A 21,414-nucleotide genomic window follows, 5' to 3' on the forward strand; every position below is an offset into this window, starting at 1 on the left:
ACACATTTAAAGACCAAAAAAAAAACTGCACCTGTTGGGAAGATATGCGAAAACTTAAATATACATATTCAATGTATGTAGTCCATATTCAATTATATGATAATGGCTTGTCTGAAGTCCTGCTTTTAATGTCCCTAGGACTAAAGGATTAAATTAAGAAAATAAAGACCTCAGATCAAACTGTTGGAATATTCCAACCAGCAGACCATCAGATCAGTGTGTTGCCAGCACCCAGGCTGTTGGCTGCCGATGGCCCCTCGTTTTCATTTGTGTCAGTCTGTTTGTCTACGAGGGGCCTGGCAAACACACAGACGTGAAGGTGCTGAAAAGAGATGTGGCCCTGACTGTCGTGTCTGGATATTGATAGAATGCACGCGCCTGTTGGTGCGTCCATTAGAGTGGTGACAGCTTCGCTCCCAGACGCCTCACATGCAACAGATGGGTACGGCTCGCACATATTCTATCCTCAGCAGCGAGAGGGTATTGTCACTTTTAATAAAATTGTTCCAGATCACGAGCCACTCAGATGTCAACCCATATTGCACTCTTGCTACATGATTTTTGTTCCAAGCCTGTTGCTTAATTTGGTTTCCTCTCCTCCTTCAGATACACTTGTCCCTTCGTTGAGAAGTTCTCCATCGACATTGAAACCTACTACAAACCTGACACAGGCAACCAGGCTGACGTCTTTAACATGTCTGCAGTAGAGAAGAGGCAGAGGGCAATCGGTGAGAAGATGTGTTAATTCTTTCATAAAACCAGATTAAAAAAATACTGATTCATGTGTATCCAGCCACTTAAAGTCCAAATACATTTAGCAATATGAGGGAGCGATACAGAAAGTAATGCACTTTTCCTGTAATAGTTATCCATGTTTGCAGGTTAATATTTGTAGGTTTTAGTGTGTCTGTCCTCTTCTTACTCAAACATAAGTAGCAGGTGAGGCCCACTTGTGGCAGTTTAATGTTACTGCATCTATTTTCTTTCTGAAGGTTGAGTGCAGGTTTGATGAAGATGACGATGCCCAGAAGTGGATGGTTTTTTGACCTGTGACCCAGTGACAACATTACCTGTATTGTTTTGCATCAGTCACTCAGTCTTATGTTTCTATTTCTCTGCCAGAAATTCAGTTATGAAAGGAATTTCTAGTCCGTAAACACAAGCCCATACAAGTTCAACTACTCCGCCCACTAGCGTGCATAACATGTGCACTATAGTCAAAACACCGGACTGTGTGAGTCACTGTTTTCTCAATATGAATTATCTTTGTCAGACCCAATTGACATAGTGACTGACCCCATCCCCCCTCACGAGTACAAAGCAGAGGAGGATACACGGCTCTACAAGTCCGCCAAGACCCAGAGGGGTCCCCTGCAAGACGACTGGATAGAGGAGTACAACGACAACCCAGGGAAGACCCCCATCATGTGTGCCTACAAATTGTGCAAGGTGGAGTTCCGCTACTGGGGCATGCAGTCGAAGATTGAGCGCTTCATTCATGATGTTGGTGAGTAAACAATCAAAGACGTTTTAAATTAATGTGTGACAGTTTACTGTAACAAACAGTTTACTTGGATTGGTCGGTTATTCAGTTAAGGATTGTCTGTAACATCTCCCATTATATCTCCCTAGGACTGAGAAAGGTGATGGTCCGTGCCCACCGGCAGGCCTGGTGCTGGCAGGATGAGTGGTACGGTCTGACCATGGAGGACATCAGGCAGCTTGAGCTGGAAACTCAGGTGACCCTGGCCAGGAAGATGGCCCAGTTCAGCCAGGCAGATGAGGCCACCGAGGCCAATGGCGGCGCTCCGTCTCCAGACAAAGATCAGGAAGTCAAAGAAGCGATCAGCTCCATTGAAGCAGAGGATGTGGTTGTCAGCTCAGGGGGAGAGAGTCTGCAGACACGAGGTGTGCTCACTAAGCAGTGGTCCACCTCCTCACGATCGTCTCGCTCCTCCAAGAGAGGAGGTGAGAAGCATGTTCACTCGTGTCACCTCATTCACTTTGTTGCATCCCTTCATACACATCACTCTGCCACCTGATTGCTTCCAGTTGCTTACCTTTTCCTGAGATCAACTGACAATAACCCAAACAAATTTAAGACAAAAAAGCACTTTACTACTTTTCTATGTAGTTCAAAGTTTTTTTTTTAAAAGACCTGCAATTGTACTTGAATAAGTTTGGGTTACAATGGATTTTGATCCTAACCCCTCAGACTTATCTATAAAATAATTCTGTCTTCAGTCTAAAGCTGTGTCCAAATTCAGGGGCTGCCTCCTTCGAAGGACGTGGTCTAGATGGCCAACGAAGGAGACCTGAATGACACAGTTTGGTCTACAGAGGATTTCTGTGATCTGCGTCACCAGCTTGTCCCGCCCCTTGCCACTGGCACTTAGTATATGCAGTTGGAAATGATTGGAAGAAAGTTTTAGCCCCTTTTTCAGGCATTTCATTCTCAAACGTTTTAACATTATAATAAATGAGTTGACGCAAGTTAACATAAACTCAGAAAACCTAATGATAATATTGTAATCCAAAGTCTGTTTATACAGTTCAATACAAATGACATAATTGTCTATACAAAACACTTGTTATTGTATTTTGTGGTTCAGCTGGAGTTTATATACACAGAGACACACACTCACACACGCACTGTGTTGTTCTCACGCTCAGTGAATCAGAGTCGACAAAGAGCTCTGAGCTCAAACAGTTAAATGGGTGTGAATAACGTCAAACACCTTGGGAGCGTCTTCTTAATCTCTAAACTCTCCTTTGTACCACGCTCTGCTCCTCTGTCCTGAGCCTGATGTAAATTGGAATGTTTTAACTCCGTTGGACTATATTTACTCACGCCTCCACGTTCGCTGCACGATCCAGCCTCCTCTCGCCTCAACCCCTACAAGTCAGTGGATCCTATCTGGGTTATTTTTAGCCGCAGCTCTGACATCACAAACCCCATTTCCGAACTCACACTGATCTCCAGTGTCACCCCTACCTCAAGGCACTCGCTCACTGTAGCTGCCACCTGGACCCTGACTCTCATCCAGCATGCCTCGTCTCACCCCTGTAACTCCCCCCTGTGGTTCTCTCCGGGGCTATTTTTAGCAGCAGTGCTGACATCACAGACCAGAGGAGGCTGACGCACTTCGCTGTGACTCCCCCCTCCGCCACTGATGTTGTCTTCTGGTGCTTTGACATCTACAGCTGTGTGCCCTCCCTCCCCCCTCCTCATCTCTCCCCAAGCCGCCTTTCAGAGCAACACCCACCCCTCTTCCTCCGTACTAATGTTATATGAGGCGTAGACTGAAGACACGTGATAGACGAGGCCTGCTTTTAGGATCGCCATTTTCCTCAGCTGGCATTTAGTTGCGCGTGTCCTTGCATCTTTTTTGTGTTGTATTTTTGCCTCACTTTTCACACACTTCCCCTGACCACCAAGCAGTCCATCTGGTATGAAGTAATGCACCGGAGAGACTGTTGCATGTTTACATAACACTGTGTGTGTTTGTAGTGTGGGGGGGGGGGGGGGGGGGGCAAGAGAGATTGTACAATATTTCTTTGTTGTTGTGTGCATGTGTGTGTGTTACAAAGGGCTAAAACACATGTCTCAAAATAACGGTGGATCTTTTTTGCTCATGTTTTCTTTGTTTTAGTGAGCCCGTCACGTCACAGCCTCTCGGAGTGGAGGATGCAGAGCATAGCGCGAGACTCAGACGACAGCTCGGACGAGGAGTTCTTCGACGCTCATGGTAAACACAGTCATGTTTGCAGATTACAGGTAGAGGTTAGATCTTAAGTTTGCTGTTTCGTTTTCTTAGAAGCTGCTTGCTCCCACCTCTCACTCCCACTCTGCGTGCATCTCTTTAACCACAGATCAGTTCTTAAGCTTCCCAGATACCCAGCATGCTTTGGGGATGCAAATGGAGTAGGTGGGTGCGGTGCAATAAAAACCTTTGGCTCTCTGCTGGATGAGTTTCTGCCAAGGAGACCGGCCAGGTGTCTCACCGTGACATCAAGTCGTTAAAATCGATCTTCTCTATGCATTAGTCCCTCACACATATACACATACAAACGCACACACACACAATCAGTTCAACAGTGCTTATTGTGTGAGAAGATATAGTCCTGATGATGAAACATGAATAAAGTCATGCACGTTGCTGTCATGTGTTATTTTTGTGAGTAACTTGAATCCAATCATTAGACTGAATTGTGTTTACATCCGATAATTCATCATGTGCTGCAGTGTTCAAGTCTGTGTGGATTAATGACTGTGACAAAGTACATCACATTCATCAAATAAACTCATTCAAGTTGTGCCTGCACTGTTATTAATTAGTTTGTGTGAATCTCTGCCTCAGTAATGGTTAGTAAAGTGATCAGTAATTAATGATGAACAGATGTTATTACACTCTTAAGGTGACCTCATGAAATAAGCAGTTAGAATATAGTCAAGTTAATAAGATGGCTGAAACTAAATGAGCCATAGATGACAGCGTATATGAACTGAAGTGTGTGCTTTGGTGGCTGCATGAATCACATGATGGAGGTGTGCATATTAAATATGGAAACAAGCTGACTTGGCTCAGACGACCTGCAATATTAGATTTCTATCTTTAACGTTTGTTTAGCTCTTCTTGCAGTAAACATCTATATTAAACACACACACAGTGGGAGACGTGTCCAGGTTTATTTTTGTCTGTCACGTTTTCCCTCTGTGTGTGACAGGAAATGTTTTTCATAGTGAAACAGATACAGAAAAACATTTGGAGAACGCATAATATAATAATATTTGGTGTGTTTGGTTTATTTAAGCTTATTAATCAGCTATATTTAAATCTATGAATGATGATACACCTTTAACTAGCTTTTTAGACTAGAACTGCAGTAATTACTTATAAAAACAGACAAATGGGCCAGCTACTGTAAAGTTAATCAGATTAACATATTGTTTTTCTAGTTTAAGACTGGATCATTACTTTTAATTATCAGTGGAAAAACCTATATCATTTAGAAACAATATAACTTTTAAAAATGTCTCTAATTACTGAAACTGGTATTAGTGTTTCTGAGAAACTGGCTGCAACTAAAGACACTCTGAAATGAAAGGATTTTCATTTATTCATCTGAGATAATTATTTATACTATAATCAATCTGGAAATAAAATTAAAAATGTAATTAAGAAGTTCAATATTATGTTGAGTTTGCTAACATATACTTGAACAGGAGGTGGCTGTGTGTTTCTTAGAAATAAAGATACTGGCATTAAAATGAAAAAATGTCCCAGGAAAGAAATATTGCGCTAAAAACAGATACTCTCTATTTAGAATCACAGTTAAATGTGTGTGAATGGAGAACACAGTCCATCAATAACTTGAGATCAAATCCAAGACACACACACTTAAAAGCTTTTATCAATAGACATTTGTCTTTGCTGAAATTCCATGATCATAATAGATGTTTACCACTTTCTATCTCCTGGCCTCCAGCACAAATGTACCTGTCATTTGATATTGATATTGATATTAATATATAATATATGCTCTTCAACCATAGATTAATGTTATATAGAGACGTCCAGCCTAGTGTGTATTTGATGGTCACCGCAGTGAGTGATGCTTTACATCATGTTGTCAGATAAACGTTGATATATTGTAACTTGCGGGAAAAGCTGGTTCAGTATATAACTGAATGAGTTAATATACTAAGTTGGTTATACTGTTTGTGTAACAACACATTTTTAAACCCACAATTGTAACGTGCACTTCAGTTGATGGTTTATCTCGTGTTGCCCTTGCAGAGGATCTCTCAGACAACGAGGAGGTCTTCCCCAAGGAAATCGCCAAGTGGAACTCCAACGACCTCATGGACAAGATTGAAGCGGCGGACACTGAGGAAGCTACTGGTATGATGAAGAAGATCACAAGAACTTCGTCAGACAGTCACACTGCTGTTATACTCAACGTGAAGAATGAGTGTGTCTCTCTGTTTTCAGGCGAGATGTACAAGGATATGACAGTGGATTATGAAAGAGCAACAAGCGAGGACAGACTAGATGAGGTGAGTGTGTACACAGCACAATTCTAACCCGCCTGCTTTTGACAACTACAATATCACTCCATAGAGTTCAAGGCCCAACCAGTTCCTTAATGAAACCCCATATAAATGCACTAGATCCCAATTTTTATTCTGATCTGCATCTGTCTGTATTATTCTCTGAGAAATCAAGAAAATAGTGAAAACGTGTTATCTCTCAATGTCAAAGAAAGTGAATAAAAAAAAAAAAAAACACTGTACCCAAATTTAAAGGTTTCTTCCCTTACCCGTAACACATCCCTCCACCAATTTTCTTGGTAATCTTCCGTAGTTGTTGTGTTATCCATCTAGGTAACAGACAGACAAACACAGATGAAAACACAACATCCTTGTTTGAAGGCAATAAATGTTCCGGAAAAACATATACAGGAAATGCGCTCCAGGCCCCAAAGATTTTCTTTTTTAATTGATTTTAATTGAGTGTCTGATGTCAGCCTTTTCCCCTTCAGAGGAAAAGAGGAAGGCTGTTTGTCCCTAAGGCCTCTCTGTCCTCTTGTGTTCAGATGATTGGCTCTGTTAGGGGCCAAGCCGATAGCTCTCCCATTCCCACCATCACAGTTACAAGGCACCAGTCAGTAAGTAAACATTTTGGCCCCAGTGATCTGTGGACTTGAGCAACTCCACTGAGACCCCTGCCCCCCCTCCCCCCCCTGAAACAAACCCAGTGCTCACTCTCCCCCTGCCCTCCTCCCTGCTGTTACTCCTCATCCTCACCAGCCTCTGTTCAACCCGTGTACTTGCAGCTGTGGTGCTGACTGTACACACAGTGCTTCTATGGAAAATGTGAAGTTTTGGATCTGACCCGTACGACAAAACTACACATGGTGCTGTTCTATTAAATGTGACTTGTCGTCAGGAAGCATTGTTATTGTTTGCTGTCAGTTGAACATTCGTCCCGTTGGAGTGCAGGTTGGCTCCTTTCTGTTCCCCTTCGTGGTTCTCCGTCCCTGCTACCGTTGTTTGAAGACGTTTGTTGTGTGGTCCACGTTTAAAGAGATGGACACCAGTACTCTCAAGCCATGACTCAAGGCATTGTTGTTTTTCTGTTACTTATTTCCAGCGAGCATGGGCTTTAGCTGTCTGTGAGGATGCCCCAGGTGGTTTTCCTCAGTGTTCCCATCATCACCCTTTTATTTAAATCTTTCCAGGAGAGCTCGTCCCAGCAGTGCCTGCAGCCTTCCAAGATCCACGTGCTGATCTTGGTTCTGCACGCAGGGAACATCCTGGACACAGGTGGAGGGGACCAGAACAGCAAGCAGGCGGACGTCAACACTATTAGCACAGCTTTTGACACAGTCATGAGTGTTCACTACCCTGCTGCGCTGGGACGCATCGCCATCCGCTTGGTGCCCTGCCCTGCCATCTGTGCCGAGGCCTTCTCCCTGGTGTCCAAGTAAGGGGACACACATGCTCAAAGTTATTTCTGCAGCATGCAAATATTGGTGATGATGATGAGAGGTTTCTGTATATCGACTATGACTGTTGTCTGCTTAACCCCCGCTTTCTATGTTTATTTCTCCGATCTCCTCTGTGGTCATTCTGGGCTTTAAAACATGCTCATTGTTGTGTCGAAATTTGTTTTTTCCTGTCTTTTGCGGCAGTCTGAGCCCTTATAGCTATGATGAGGGATGTCTGTCCAGCAGCCAGGACCACATCCCACTGGCAGCGCTGCCCCTGCTGGCCACCTCTGCTCCCCAGTACCAGGAGGCCTTGGCCACCGTCATCGTCAGAGCCAACCAGGTGTACACCGATTTTCTAAAGTCCCTGGAAGGGTCTGCCTTCTCCGGCCAGGTCAGTCACTGTCCTGTGAAGTTATCAGTACCTCTAAGTTGATAATCATAGTATCCACAACTGTAATTTTGTATTAGTTATCACCTTGTATAAAATAATATTATGACACAAATAAAAACACAGTCAGTCAATTACATGTTATCTGACTCAAACCAATTTATCAATGAATGCCAACACAAGTTTATTTTATTATGTTAACATACAACTATCAATTTTTTAAGTAAACCGGGACAATGATTTTATAATGTAATCATAGAATATTGTCTCTGATGCGTGACCTGTGTAGGTTTGTCTCATTGGGGACTGTGTGGGAGGAATCTTGGGATTCGATGCTCTGTGCAGCAGCAATCAGACAGTCAATGAAAGTCAGAACAGCAGCCGCAGGGGCAGTATCGTCAGTGTCCAGGTAAGAGACAAGACAGAACCTAAAAATAACTCATTTTAATATGTTCTTTAATTCCTGCCAATTGGTTTGCTCTGTAACTATAATCAATGAAGTCAATATAATAATTTAATTTAGGGATATGTAATGCAAATAATCTACCTGATCTCCTCTGCAGGATCAGGACCTCCTGTCTCCTGGCATCATTGTCAACAGCGGACATGGCTCATCCTCCCCGACCCTGGAGGGCAGCCGCCACCTCAGTCGCAGCAACATCGACATCCCTCGTGCCGGTGCAGGAGACGACACCAAGAGACAACTGCCGCGCAAGAGGAGTGACTCCTCCACATATGAAATGGACACAATAAAACAGCACCAGGCCTTCCTGTCCAGGTGTGTGTGTGTGAGTGTGTGAGTGTGTGAGTGTGTGTGTGAGTGTGTGTGTGTGTGTGTGAGTGTGTGTGTGTGTGTGTGTGTGTGTGTGTGTGTGTGTGTGTGTGTGTGTGTGTGTGTGTGTGTGTGTGTGTGTGTGTGTGTGTGTGTGTGTGTGTGTGTGTGTGCGTGCGTGCGTGCGTGCGTGCGTGCGTGCGTGCGTGCGTGCGTGCGTGCGTGTGAGAGAGTGTGAGTGCGTGCGTGCGTGCGTGCATGCGTGCGTGTGTGTGTGTGTGTGTGGAATGACAAACATCTGGGAGATAAAAGAAGTTCTCAATCCTTGTTTAATTTCCTGTCCGAGTAAGATGTATTTTTAGGTCTATGGGAGGAAATGACTTTGTGATGTTCCTCCAGCTTGCACTCCAGTGTCTTGCGGAGCGATGCGGTTTCCCGCAGGTCAAGCAGCAGCACCATGCTGGATGGATGCTCCCTGGGGAAGTTTGACTTTGAGGTGTCCGACTTTTTCCTCTTTGGCTCTCCACTTGGCTTGGTCCTGGCACTGAGAAAGACAGTAATGCCTATGCTGGATGGTAAGCTACTTCGAACAGGGGAATTCAATAGTTACCACAGTGTAATAGATAGATAGCTACATTATATACAATAGCTGGTCAACTGTCTAAAGTTAAAGGTTGAGATGCACTCATACGTATTCTGACCTGCAGAGGGCACAACTTTAAAAGAGATTTACATCATAGAAATGTAAGTGTATATCTGACTGAAATTATCAATACTTAAATACTAGTTGAGCTCATGTTTTACAGATACAATTTCTAAACAAAAAGGATGTTGCATAACTTCTCCATCTCCTCCCTTCTCCTTTCTGTGTCTTTGGCTCACCGTGTCCCTCTAGTGGCCCAGCTGCGACCTGCCTGTCAGCAGGTTTACAACCTGTTCCACCCAGCCGATCCCTCAGCCTCCCGACTGGAGCCTCTGCTGGAGAGGAAGTTCCACCTCCTTCCTCCCTTCAACGTGCCCCGTTACCAACGCTTTCCTCTGGGTGATGGAAACTCTGCCCTCCTGGGTGAGCCCTCTGCCCTGTGATCTAGAAAAGCCATTTCAATGAATTACAGTGTATTTCCGGCTTGGATTCACAAGCAGAGACACAAATGCAGGCTTCCCTTCAAATGAATGGCTGTTTCAAGGTCAGCTGACACTTGCATGTCATAGGTAACACATGTCTTGAAGATGCTTTAGTAGCAAACTATGAGATCTTTCACACAGAGTTTTCATAAAGAAAAATGAATCATTTTTCTTTGTGCTTCAAAGTCTCTTGTGAAGCAGATTATTCATCTGAATGTGGTCATAGTCCTGCTGGTGGTTTCTGTCCAGACTGGTTGTTACAGTAGGGTAATCCTTAGAGCCTCAAATCATACACAAATCTCCCTCAAAAATTATTTAAGAAAAGGGACAGAACATTTTTAAAGCAGCTAAATAATTAGCAAATTAATTTGTAGGATTCTTGGTTGAAATAGCTCCAACCTCCTAACCAGGAACCAGGGCTCATTAAAGACATAAGGGTTAACTGGTGCTTTCCACAAGCGCTGGCTGTCAGATCAATAGCCGACTGCTCATTGGAGTCCAGCCGTTGTTTCTAATGACTGAATTTATTGATAGCTCCTGGGACATGAAGAGGATTTCAAAAAAGATTACCAACCCTGCCTTAAAGGCTTGTTGTGACCTTAAATTCTAATTCTCTGTTTGACTTTCAAACCGAAAATTAGAAAATCAGACATATTTCATTGTGCATACAAGTGAATAAGAATATTTGGAAAGCACCTTTAAAAGGCCCAAGGTGTTTAATAAACGACTATCAATCGCCACCGACGCATGAAAGAATATATCTCCTTCAGCCTTTTTAATTCCTTTTCTCTTAATTCTCAAGTTTTCTTTGTATGGATTAATTTCATTATAAATTCCTACATGTTGACAATCCGGTAGACAAGATCAGTGTCTATAAAGGAACAATGGCAATTAGAATTTAACAGTGGCACCAAATTTGGACTTTTACAACCACATTTTTGGAACAACCCCATGACCCCAATAGCTGCCTACTTTTCCCACTGGCTCAATACTCTGTATCCTTGTGGATAGTCCTGACTTCTGGGTATTAAGCATACCAATTTTTCTCAATTACTTCAGGTCAAGGTTTCAGTGTATTAGAGTCGTAAAAGTGATAATTCTTGTCAAATGAATTTTCTCTGAATATCCTCAGGTCCTCCTTAACTAATTAAGAAAGTTTTCAGTACAGAGACTTAATTCTCTCATAAATATTTTAACAGGAAGCATCTAAAACAGTTTGATGTGACAGTAAATCAGTATGAAGCAGTTTCAATAAGCTGGCTCAACTAAGGGCTTGACTCTGCTTTCTTGTCTTCCGTTCAGATGTTCTTGCTTCATATGTTTTTGTGTCTTCCCTGTCTTCTTTCTCCTCTCGGCCTCCTGTCCCCACATCTCCACACCTCCGCTCTCTACCTCCTGAAACCCCCACCCCTGACCTCTGCCTCCCCCTCCTCCTCCCCTCCTCCACCTCCCTCTGTAGTGGAGACAGTCCAGAGCAACGCTCAGCTGCTACTTGACAGCGGGCATCCCTTGTCCCTTCGCTGTCAGGAGACCATCAGTGAGACCTGCATCCCTGTGCCTGTGCTAAACTGGCAGGAGGGCTTCCTCAAAGCCCCACCCGCCACTATGGAGTGTGTGTAGCCTCTCCCATTCACCTGCACCCGCCTCCGCGCCCCCATCCACCGTGTTCCTTTGTTTGTCCGTTCCATCCGTCTTGCTGTCTCGTCCTTGATGCTCAAATTTTTATAGAAGGCCCTGTTCAGACCTGGTATTAACATCGGTCCTGAGAGATTCAAACACAAGTGGGCAGCATTAAGTAGGTGTGACCACTTGTGATCAGATCTCACTTCTCTGCTCTGTATGCAAACAAACACGTATGTCATTTGTGTTGTTAGAGAACAAATTCTGTGGATTTGACCCAGTCCGAGTTTACACCAAATGTGTCCAAGACATCTTTCTGAGTGATCAGATCTCAGTGAGTACACATTTAAATGCACTTGACCTCATTGAGGATCACTCTGGGCGGATGTTAATACCACAGCTAAACAGGGTCTAAACAAATATAACCGTCACTTGTTATCTGATCGCCCTGGAGATTCACTGCATATAGACCTCTCCTTGTAGCATCCAGTCTTTAATCTCAATTCTATTGTAGAAGCAGTTTATTTCACCAACTGAAGTCTTGGCCTATTAATATTCTATGGTTTGAAATCAAAATGCCATGGAAATACTTGGAAATCTGAGCATCATCTCATATGGGGTTTGTCTTTGCCTTCATAAGTTTGTGTCACATTGAATTTTTGTAGGAAACACAATTGTGTTTGTGCTGTGGTTTTTCAGCCAAGCTTTAGTGTGTCAGGCTCATTATAGATGTCAGCAGAGAGTCTTTCTATAGCTGTCTGTGTTTCAGAGAGAGGTTTTGATGTGAGTATATTGTGCTGCTCTCGATGTTGTGTTGTTACTTACATCTTGAATATACTGTGTGCTCTATGTTTCTCCCTGTGATTGTGGTCAGAGATCATCTGATTTGATCAAATGTCCAGAAATAATTCAAGTATTTTTTTTACGAATCACTGTGCTAATAGATAAAAGAAAACCAGCCTTCGTAAGACATACAAACACATGGACGTGACTATAAACACATTTTTCATTCAGTGTTTTGTGTACTCATGTTCCGTGTTGCCACTGGGTCAGTGACAGAGATCATACCTTGGCTACCATGTGGCGGCCTTGTGGTTTCACATGTCATCTGAACCCATGGTGCCTGCCGTCTCACCCCTCCCACATCTCCCATCTCCCATCTCTGTGAACTTCCATTTACCTGTGTCTCTTGTCTAATGGGATCTCCTTGTTTCGGCTCAATAGCGGATGTTGTTCAGTCTCATGGTGGTGTCTTCATGGACAGTTCGTACCCCTCATCCCCCGTAACGGGCCCCCTCTCCCGGGGCCAGCGGAGGGCCAGTGAGGTCAGCATTGCCAGCCAGGTCTCAGGAATGGCAGACAGTTACACTGCCACCAACATAGCTAACAGTAAGTGTTCTCAACGCCAACCGGTCTCTCTATCTCTCTGCGTTCCACTCACACAAACACTGTTACGAGTTATTATTATATATTTTTTATTTTTTTAAGTCCAGCTTTTCTCTATCGTAGTGTCACCTTAACTTTGCTCCCTAGTCTTCTATCTCTCAACCCCTGTTCCTCTGACTTTGCATACACACACCCTGCACTCCAGCTGAAGCGAATGAGTCAGCCAGGTAGACCACTAGTGTACCCCGGTCCTTTTGCTATGCACCAAGCCAGACTTACCACCGGCTCCGAGCGGAGACCCGGGCAGTCACTTCGTCAGGCTCCTGTCAAAAGTCCAGAGCAGAGTCCTGAGCTTAGCGCCACTCTCCACTGTCTGTCTTTCTCTTCTCCACTGTCTGGATGTAAATGCAAAGAACGAGTGCTGCATTTATCTGATGTTGTTATGCATGTAGACACCTGCCTCCCTCAGCCATCACCGCACTGTCCACTCCCCACAGCGATGTTCACTAAGAAAACTGGTATTCTGTTTCCTGTTTGTTTTATTGTCCTCAAGAGTCCCGTCCCCCCCTCCTGCCATTTGTTAACAGAACATTTATTTGTACTTCACATTATTTTTCTGAATACTGCCAATTTAGCACCAACAGCTCATCCTGGAAGATGCACACGAGAAGATCTTCAGCAGCAGCATCACGCTACCCCACCATCTTAACTGTTACTTACTGTTATTTATAAGCTTTCACACCCACAGCTCTGTTCAAGGCAGCTCACAGACACTGGACTCAACCCAACATTGTTCTTCAAACTGTCATGAACTGTCAGATGCCAACATGAATGCATTTTTTTTCACTTGGCGTCTTTTTTGTTTTCTTCTCTTCCCATAGCCAATTCATGCCAAATTAACCAGTCCAAAAAGCTCAGCCTTTTGTCCCAGCTCGCCTTATCGTCACAAAATAAGTTCTTCCTGAAAAGTCCTCCTAAGTCCCGTAAGAAAGCAGGGGTTGACCAGGTGGCGGGATCTCCCGATGCAGATCTAGAGGCAGAGCTGGACGCTGAGGCAGACTCTAACGAACTTCTTAGTCCTACTGACCAGTACGACAACTTCCTGTCACCAGGGCTGGACTATGCTATATCTGAATTGGTCTTGCTGGACTCCCAGGCTGAAGTTGAGCAAGGTATATTTCTAAAAGAGGGGACGAGTGAAATAAACGTGAAGCTACAGGTCTTTTCTGTGTGCTTCTCTATGCTTTGTCCAAAATCAAAAAATATTTGTTTTTGATGCTCTTGCAGAAAGCCTCTCTTCTCCTCTTTACTTGGATACTTTCAAAATTGAATACAAAAAGAATCAAGTCGCTTCCCCAAATGAGGGATCATTATAAATTCAAATCTTGCGCCTTCTTTCCAAATTCAATATCTTTTTTTCAGGCCTTTACTAACATGAATAACTCTGTTTTTCTTCTTTCTGTACCTGATTGCCAGCACTTCAAGACTTCTTGTCAATAACGGTTCTAAACTCCTTCCTCTCCCTCCTGTAGCTGAAGAACGACTGGGATCGGTGATGATTGTGGTTAAAGATTGAAATAATCCCTTTGCTGTAGCTTCAGGGGTGTTTCACCTTTGCGTGGCATCACACACCTCCCACTAGAAGTGTCCTCTTACATCTCTGTCACCCTATTCCCTCAATTCCACTCACAGTTGCTGCACGCTGGTGGGGCACAAAGCGGCTGGACTTCGCCCTGTACTGCCCCGATGCTCTGACCGCTTTTCCCACAGTGGCTTTACCGCACCTCTTCCACGCATCTTACTGGGAGTCCACCGATGTTGTGTCTTTTCTCCTGAGACAAGTGAGTAAGCCTTTCAATCCCTGCCTTTCTTTATGGCCTGTTAATATGTAACTCGCAGGATGAATCATTGAAATGTCCCCTGTAGGTCATGAGGCACGAAAACTCCAGCATCCTGGAGCTTGATGGGAAAGAAGTGTCTGAATTCACCCCGTCCAAACCTCGAGAGAAGTGGCTCCGCAAGAGGACTCATGTAAAGATCAGGGTAGGAATCAGACGCCAGTTTCAAGGTGCTATGGGAGCCGGAGTTGATAATTTTTTAATCACGGCATCCTGGGTTCAATACTACAATTTGTATCATTCACGCTCTTGAATACAAATAGAAGAGAACCCCATAAAACTTGTGGTGTAGCTCAATTCAAACACAAAAGCGCAATTTCTTCATGCGTGTTTCTTTCTCTCCTGCGACAGAATGTCACTGCCAACCACCGGGTGAATGATGCAGTGTTTACTGAGGGCAGTCAGCAGCTGGTGACAGGTCGCTTCATGTACGGCCCTCTGGACATGGTCACTTTGGCCGGGGAGAAGGTGAACTCTCGTGAACTCTCAGACTGGTGTCAGTGATGCCAGTGTAACTTGTGCTCATCTCTTTCTGTTTTTTCATCCCCTGTTCAGGTCGACCTCCACATTATGACCCAGCCTCCATCAGGAGAGTGGGTGTGCTTCAGCACAGAGGTGACGAACAGCAGCGGCCGTGTGTCGTTTATCCTTCCGGAGGACAAGCGACTGGGCGTCGGAGTCTACCCAGTTAAAATGGTTGTGAGGTGAGATTAGTTTGGGAGTTTGCCAATATCCAAGAACTGATGATGTGTCTAGTTTATTGAATTCAAGCTTTTTGTACATGTTTGTGTTGTTATATTTCAGTGTCCTTTAAGTGGATTTCAAGAAAATGTATTTCTCTCCATTTTCTGTCTTTTATTTCCTCAGGGGTGACCACACATTTGCAGACAGCTACCTGACAATTATTCCACGTGGCACAGAGTTTGTGGTATTCAGTATTGACGGGTCTTTTGCTGCCAGTGTGTCAATCATGGGCAGTGACCCCAAAGTGAGGGCAGGAGCTGTGGACGTTGTCAGGTATCTTAACTGTGCTTCTGTTTCCTTTGAAGTTTTTTCATATTAAACTATGGAAGCATTTTACTCATGTCTCCATTCTCACCATTGCTCCTCTTTGCAGGCACTGGCAGGATTTGGGTTATTTGATCATCTATGTAACGGGACGTCCAGACATGCAGAAGCAGCGGGTGGTGGCTTGGTTGTCTCAGCACAACTTCCCTCACGGCATCGTCTCCTTCTGCGATGGCCTGGTCCATGACCCACTCAGACACAAGGCCAATTTCCTCAAGACTTTAACAGAGGTTAGATGTAAAAGAGTGTTATCTTGATCTGTGTCAAATAAAGAATACATTTTTATTTGTTAAAACTAAAACCACAATGTTTAGTTGGTGTTACAATGGAAAAGATTATTGTTCAGTTAAAGTCTAAGGTCCTTCATTTCACTCATTTCAGGCTCACTTGAAGATTTTCGCCGGCTACGGATCAACCAAAGACATCTCAGTCTACACCGCCATCGGCCTCCCTTCCTCCCAAATATACATCGTCGGCAGACCCTCCAAGAAGATGCAGTGCCAGGTGCCGTCTGATCATTTTACCCAAAGCTCTTTCTAAATAACAGCAAATACTCTGTTTTGACATTTCAAGAAGGAAAGACTAAACACACAAAGTTCTGTGTTTAAAAATAATACTGCCCATCATACTGTTGTACACTTAGTAGAGTTCATACTTCCGCCAAGAATCAACAGTCCCTGAAATTCAATCAAGCTGTTGCAATTTGCACACACTCATAGGTATCAGTTCTCTAAAACAGCCTGTAAACAAAACCCTCCATTTTGTAATGTTCAAGAAAGTGGGGAAGAAATCCGGGATCTTCCTCTTTGCAATGAGTTCCTTCTTCCAGTGTCCCAGTGCTTCCAGTGTCCCAGTGCGCCACGCTGTTTTTTCTAAATCCATTATGTAGGTTCTGAGTAATCCAGTTGACAAACAATTAAACCATCAAAAATGAGTCAGATGTAAAGTGCTGTGTTTCTGTGTGTTAAGTTAACAGTGTGTATCTGCTCTGATCCTCTCTCCAGTTCATCACAGAGGGCTACGCAGCTCACTTGTCCCAGCTGGAATTCAACCACCGTTCTCGGCCGGCCAAGTCCAGCACCGCTCGCATGGTGCTGCGCAAAGGCAGCTTCGGCCTGGGCGCCAACAGCGACTTCCTGAGGAAGAGGAACCACCTGCTTCGCACCATCTCCTCCCAGCCGGCTCCCAGCTCCCCGACGGGCAGCATCCACAACCGGCCGGAGCGCACGCAGAGCCAGTCGGACAGCGAGCGGCTGGAGAAGGAGCGGCTGGAGCGCGCCCACAGTCAGGGAGCGACCCAGCGCAGCATGAGCATCACGGCGAGCTGCTGGGGCCGCAGCAGCAGCACCAAGCTGGAACCAGGAGCTCTCAGCCAAAAATGAGATTGGAGAGACAATGTGAGAGTTCCTTCAGGAGAGTGACTTATAGATGCAGTGCTGATGAAGAGACACGTGACAATAGGATAAATGGAAAGAGGGCAAAGCAGTTTGCTTGCACCAAACGGGTTTTTACTACAAGCAAAATCACAGGTGCTACAAACCACTTCTTATAAAACTAATGCCAGTCACACATGGACAGAAGCTGCGGCTTTATTTATTATAAAACACACGCACACAGCTCAACAGGCATTTCAAGAAGCATCTTCCTGAAGAAAGAACGTGCACACAGACAGACAAAGCTGATGTTGTTGGAATACAGACTGTTTCTACTGTTCAGTCAATATTTATCGGTCTTAATAACATGTCAGTTTTTCTCCCCTCGCCCCCCAGACTATAGACAATGGTATCAGGTTCTGATACGACCCAGCAAGCACAAGAATTACTTCAGATACACAGTTTGTGAAGAATAGTTTTAAAACTTGTCCTTTTTATGAGAGAATCAGATTAGTTGTAGTCTGAGAGGAGAGCGGAGAATCAGGACAAGCTGGACTGAGTGGGTTTCAGTCATTTAGCCCAGATTAGTGTTAGATTTCTTAAGATTTATAAACAGCAGAGAGCAAAGATTTGATCCAGAGCTGCTAAGTCTCACATTGAAGCATTTACAAACGGCAATGACAAATTGTACCGTCCAGTTTCGCTTGTTTTCTATTCGTCCCTCAGACCAAGGAGTCATCCAAACATCACATGGAGCAAACTGCGAAATTACCCTTTAACTGTGGTCGCAGCTGAAACTGTTCCTGAGGTTTTTATAGCATTTCACCAAAATCCCGCCGCGCCCCGCTGCTGCACCTTCCTAAAGCGTAATGTATGACTCCGCTATAGAGAAAACTCCTGCTACTGTACGGTTAATGTGCCAAAGCAAACAGTGTAGAATGATATGCTGTACACGAGCAGAGGATATGATGAGGGTGTCCCGTGTAAAAATGGAATAGATTGTGTAAGTATGTAGTTGATTTGCCTTCACAAGGCTTGTACATAATTGTTATATTACAGTGCAGATCTGGTATCTGGTCCACTGAAGACCAGTTTCAAGTGTCTTCTTTCCTTTGGGGATGAAAACCGCCTCATTCAGGATACACTTTATTGATTGATGATGATAATTATTGTTATTTAAGATTATAGATATTTTAAAATGTCTTGATTATGTGAACAAAATGTGTTTTAAGATTACTTTAGCTATATTGTGTGTGTGTGTAAAACTTTTTCCAAACTTCAGTCGCAGCAGCCACAAGTCAGGTCTTTGCCTGGCACAGTATTGTATTTTTATTATTTTATCCCGCAGATCACCAGAATTGTATCAACGGAACTGCTATCTCGTGTCATATATTGTATGTATGTTATTATCTATTTTGGAAATTTTTGATATGGCTTCTCTCTGGTTATACCTAAGCTGTAAATGAGGCGCTGAATGTGCTCATAGATAATCCTCCTGAGGTTAAGGTCTCGTTCTCCCGTTCTGCTGGAAGTCGAAAATCTGCAATGTGTAAATGCTGTTAATGCTGCCAGGAGTGGGAGAGCAGAGCAAAGATTTATTATTTTTCAGTTTTATTCATCCGGACGATGTTGATTTGTCCCTCCCACAGGCGTGGGCGGAGCTGACTGCAGTGGACCAATGAGGGCTCGAGTGTGAGGGGAAACATGCAATATATTACTCAACTACACCACACGATCAAGCTGACTGTTGAAGAAATGTCACAGTGCATTGACAATCAGTTGAACAGGCACATATTCTGCGTACATCAAGCTGCGTTGACACAAACACACACACACACACAAACACACATATGCATGCCCATTTAAATATAAAATAACCCTTAGTTCCACATTGGGCGAAAGTTACCGAGGTAGATTTCCCCACAGTAAAGTCTGCCTGCTGTGACATTCCAGTAGGTTTACTCCTGTGGACGCACACATGCTCAGTCTTTGATTTAGTTGTTGATGTTTCAGTTCCAGCATATGAACCAACACAACACTGACTGTGACTGACCCAGGATGTCAACACTTGACTTGCTAGAGATAAGGCAGTCAGCCCGACGCCAACGTTCATGCGGGTTCAGCACTTGGACTGGCAATGCAAGTGAAAGGTCATTTCCAGGCCTGTGGTTTATGGTGCTGTTAAATAGACTGTCCCTGAGGCTTTTAATAGCATAGCATATAGCAGCATGTTCACACTGCGGCTGTTTCCCTCTAACGTCCTCTTCAGGTCGGGAATTTCAAATCTGGAGTCACATGACACCATGTTTCAGAGCTAAACAACATATTAGATAGCTCATAAGATGCAGCGACATCTTAATAGAAAAACAGCCCTCTTGGCTAGAAGAAGGTTGAATGCTAAGAGGAATGTTTGTGGATAGCTTTAAGCACTTAATCATTGGAAGGTCCATTTAGATCCCAAGCTTGATTCCACTGCATTTTACTTCCAGGCTTTAATAACTGTGTCCCAGGAATGTAAGTGCATCGATATTACAAAATTCAAATGTGTTTCCCACTATATCGGATTACAGTATTAAACAGTGATGTAAGCAAGAAAGTGGCTCAGTGCTAACATTAGCTGTAGCCGAATCGTTGGTAAGGATTCTATATCCTGTGAAACAGTACCAGTGGGAAATTATAAAAGTTAAGTCTTTGATATCTTAGAAACCTGGATCACAGCAGTACAACTTTACATCATTGCTGAGGGGGAAATGGCCGCTGTTTAAACATAGTCGATTGAAAAGAGTTTCTAATATTTTCGTCCACTACACAAATCCAGGGGGAATATTAGAGGACTGAGTGAACGTCCCAGTGTAAATGAACCTCTTCCCTCCCTCCTGTTTCTATGATCCTGGTGAAAGACCTCGTTCCTTCTGTCCCTCTGCATTCTGACTCTTTCAAGATCAGGTTTGAAGCCATATTAACAACTCTTTGGGAAACTGCCATTTATTTCAATAATGGCTGTTTGTGCGTTCATAGAAAAGCTACGCTGGAAAAACATGCACTCGTGTAAAGTTGGAAACTACTGATCCATTTCCCCTTCCTCAGAGATCTTTGAATTGCCTGGTTATTACAATCCAGAGAATGTAAAAGCCGTAGCGGTTATCTGTGAAGTTTGGATACCTCTGGTCAGACACTTGCTTCGATTCTGCTACCGACACACTTTACCGGAGGCCTTACATTTCCCTTCTCTGCCTTACATTGACCAATGTGTTGCGAGGCCTAGAATGAGGGCTGCTCACACCCGAATTTACTTCATGGAAAGGGACCGACTGTTAGTCCTGATTTTGTGGAAAAGGCTATATTTTCTTAAAAGGATGTGGTTTTCTTTCACAAAAAAAAAAAGGAGAAATGTTTTTGACATATTTCACCGATGTAAGGGAAGTCACCTCTCTCCAGCTCTGTGCCCCGGGTAATGCAATGCCACAGTTTCCCCATCAGTTCCCATTGACAGGCTATAAATACACAAACAACAAACCTTGGTAAATTAAGCGTAGAGAATATCTTCATTGTACAGCGTGTGTATCTTGTAGATTTTGGATAATTTTCATTTTATCCATCCCCTTGTTTTTATGCACAGTGTATAAAGAACATAAAGAACAACAAAGTCATTTGGGCCTTTTTTTCCACATACATACGAATATGAACAAGACAACAGTTCAGCTTGATTTCAACAGAATTCATTTAACTAATCAAACTTTATTTTTCTGGGATAAGCTCAAATAAATTAAGATTTATTCAGAGACACAATGTGAGTTATAAAATGTGCGAAGTGGGTTTATGATATGTAGCTGAAAAACAGAAAGACAAAACTGTTTTGTTGTGTAGGATACAGATCATTTAAAGAATCATCTCACTGTGTCCGACATTAGGAAGACATTTGAAATAGGATACAAAAATCTTTTGAACGCTGGGGCCGACCCCAGAAGACAGGACGAGAGGCAGAGGACACAGTGGACATGCTGCCATCGATCACTATCACTGACAGAGACAAACAACCGTTCACCATCACTGACAGTAAACCTAACCCACTTCTGCTTGTCTATAGACTGTGGCAGAAAACCAGACAAAACGACATCGGGAATTGAACCAAGAACCTTCTAGCTGTTAGGCAACAGCGATAACCAGAGTCCGACCGATATAGATTTTGGAGCCATCTTCTGCTATTCAGCAGTAAAAAAAAGGCGATAGGTCAGCAGATACATATACATTTTCTTTAAATGGCAATGATTCCTAAGATGTATGTAA

The 21,414-nt window shown here is 43.7% G+C and overlaps 1 protein-coding gene across 5 annotated transcripts in view; it reads left to right on the plus strand.

Moving 5' to 3' along the window:
- The window catches only part of LOC133943843 (membrane-associated phosphatidylinositol transfer protein 2-like), a 46,511-nt gene extending 25,566 nt beyond the window's left edge, over positions 1–20,945 (plus strand). For 2 of the 5 annotated variants that reach the window (XM_062381907.1, XM_062381908.1), the window contains exons 4-25: positions 607–728; positions 1,274–1,507; positions 1,633–1,968; positions 3,654–3,749; positions 5,802–5,906; positions 5,997–6,061; positions 7,246–7,490; positions 7,699–7,888; positions 8,175–8,294; positions 8,449–8,663; positions 9,057–9,232; positions 9,553–9,723; positions 12,627–12,791; positions 13,670–13,960; positions 14,481–14,629; positions 14,715–14,831; positions 15,038–15,154; positions 15,242–15,390; positions 15,554–15,703; positions 15,804–15,984; positions 16,136–16,258; positions 16,759–20,945. In XM_062381907.1, coding sequence (XP_062237891.1) covers positions 607–728; positions 1,274–1,507; positions 1,633–1,968; positions 3,654–3,749; positions 5,802–5,906; positions 5,997–6,061; positions 7,246–7,490; positions 7,699–7,888; positions 8,175–8,294; positions 8,449–8,663; positions 9,057–9,232; positions 9,553–9,723; positions 12,627–12,791; positions 13,670–13,960; positions 14,481–14,629; positions 14,715–14,831; positions 15,038–15,154; positions 15,242–15,390; positions 15,554–15,703; positions 15,804–15,984; positions 16,136–16,258; positions 16,759–17,136 — 3,895 coding nt within the window. In that variant the 3' untranslated portion in view covers positions 17,137–20,945. Of the gene's footprint in view, positions 1–606; positions 729–1,273; positions 1,508–1,632; positions 1,969–3,653; positions 3,750–5,801; positions 5,907–5,996; positions 6,062–7,245; positions 7,491–7,698; positions 7,889–8,174; positions 8,295–8,448; positions 8,664–9,056; positions 9,233–9,552; positions 9,724–11,241; positions 11,395–12,626; positions 12,792–13,669; positions 13,961–14,480; positions 14,630–14,714; positions 14,832–15,037; positions 15,155–15,241; positions 15,391–15,553; positions 15,704–15,803; positions 15,985–16,135; positions 16,259–16,758 lie in introns of all 5 variants that reach the window. The other 3 variants (XM_062381911.1, XM_062381909.1, XM_062381910.1) reach the window with 3 other exon arrangements.
- Positions 20,946–21,414: the final 469 nt, after the last annotated feature.

This window comes from Platichthys flesus, chromosome 3 (genome assembly GCF_949316205.1).
Source record: "Platichthys flesus chromosome 3, fPlaFle2.1, whole genome shotgun sequence".
In the NCBI taxonomy this organism is placed as follows: domain Eukaryota; kingdom Metazoa; phylum Chordata; class Actinopteri; order Pleuronectiformes; family Pleuronectidae; genus Platichthys; species Platichthys flesus.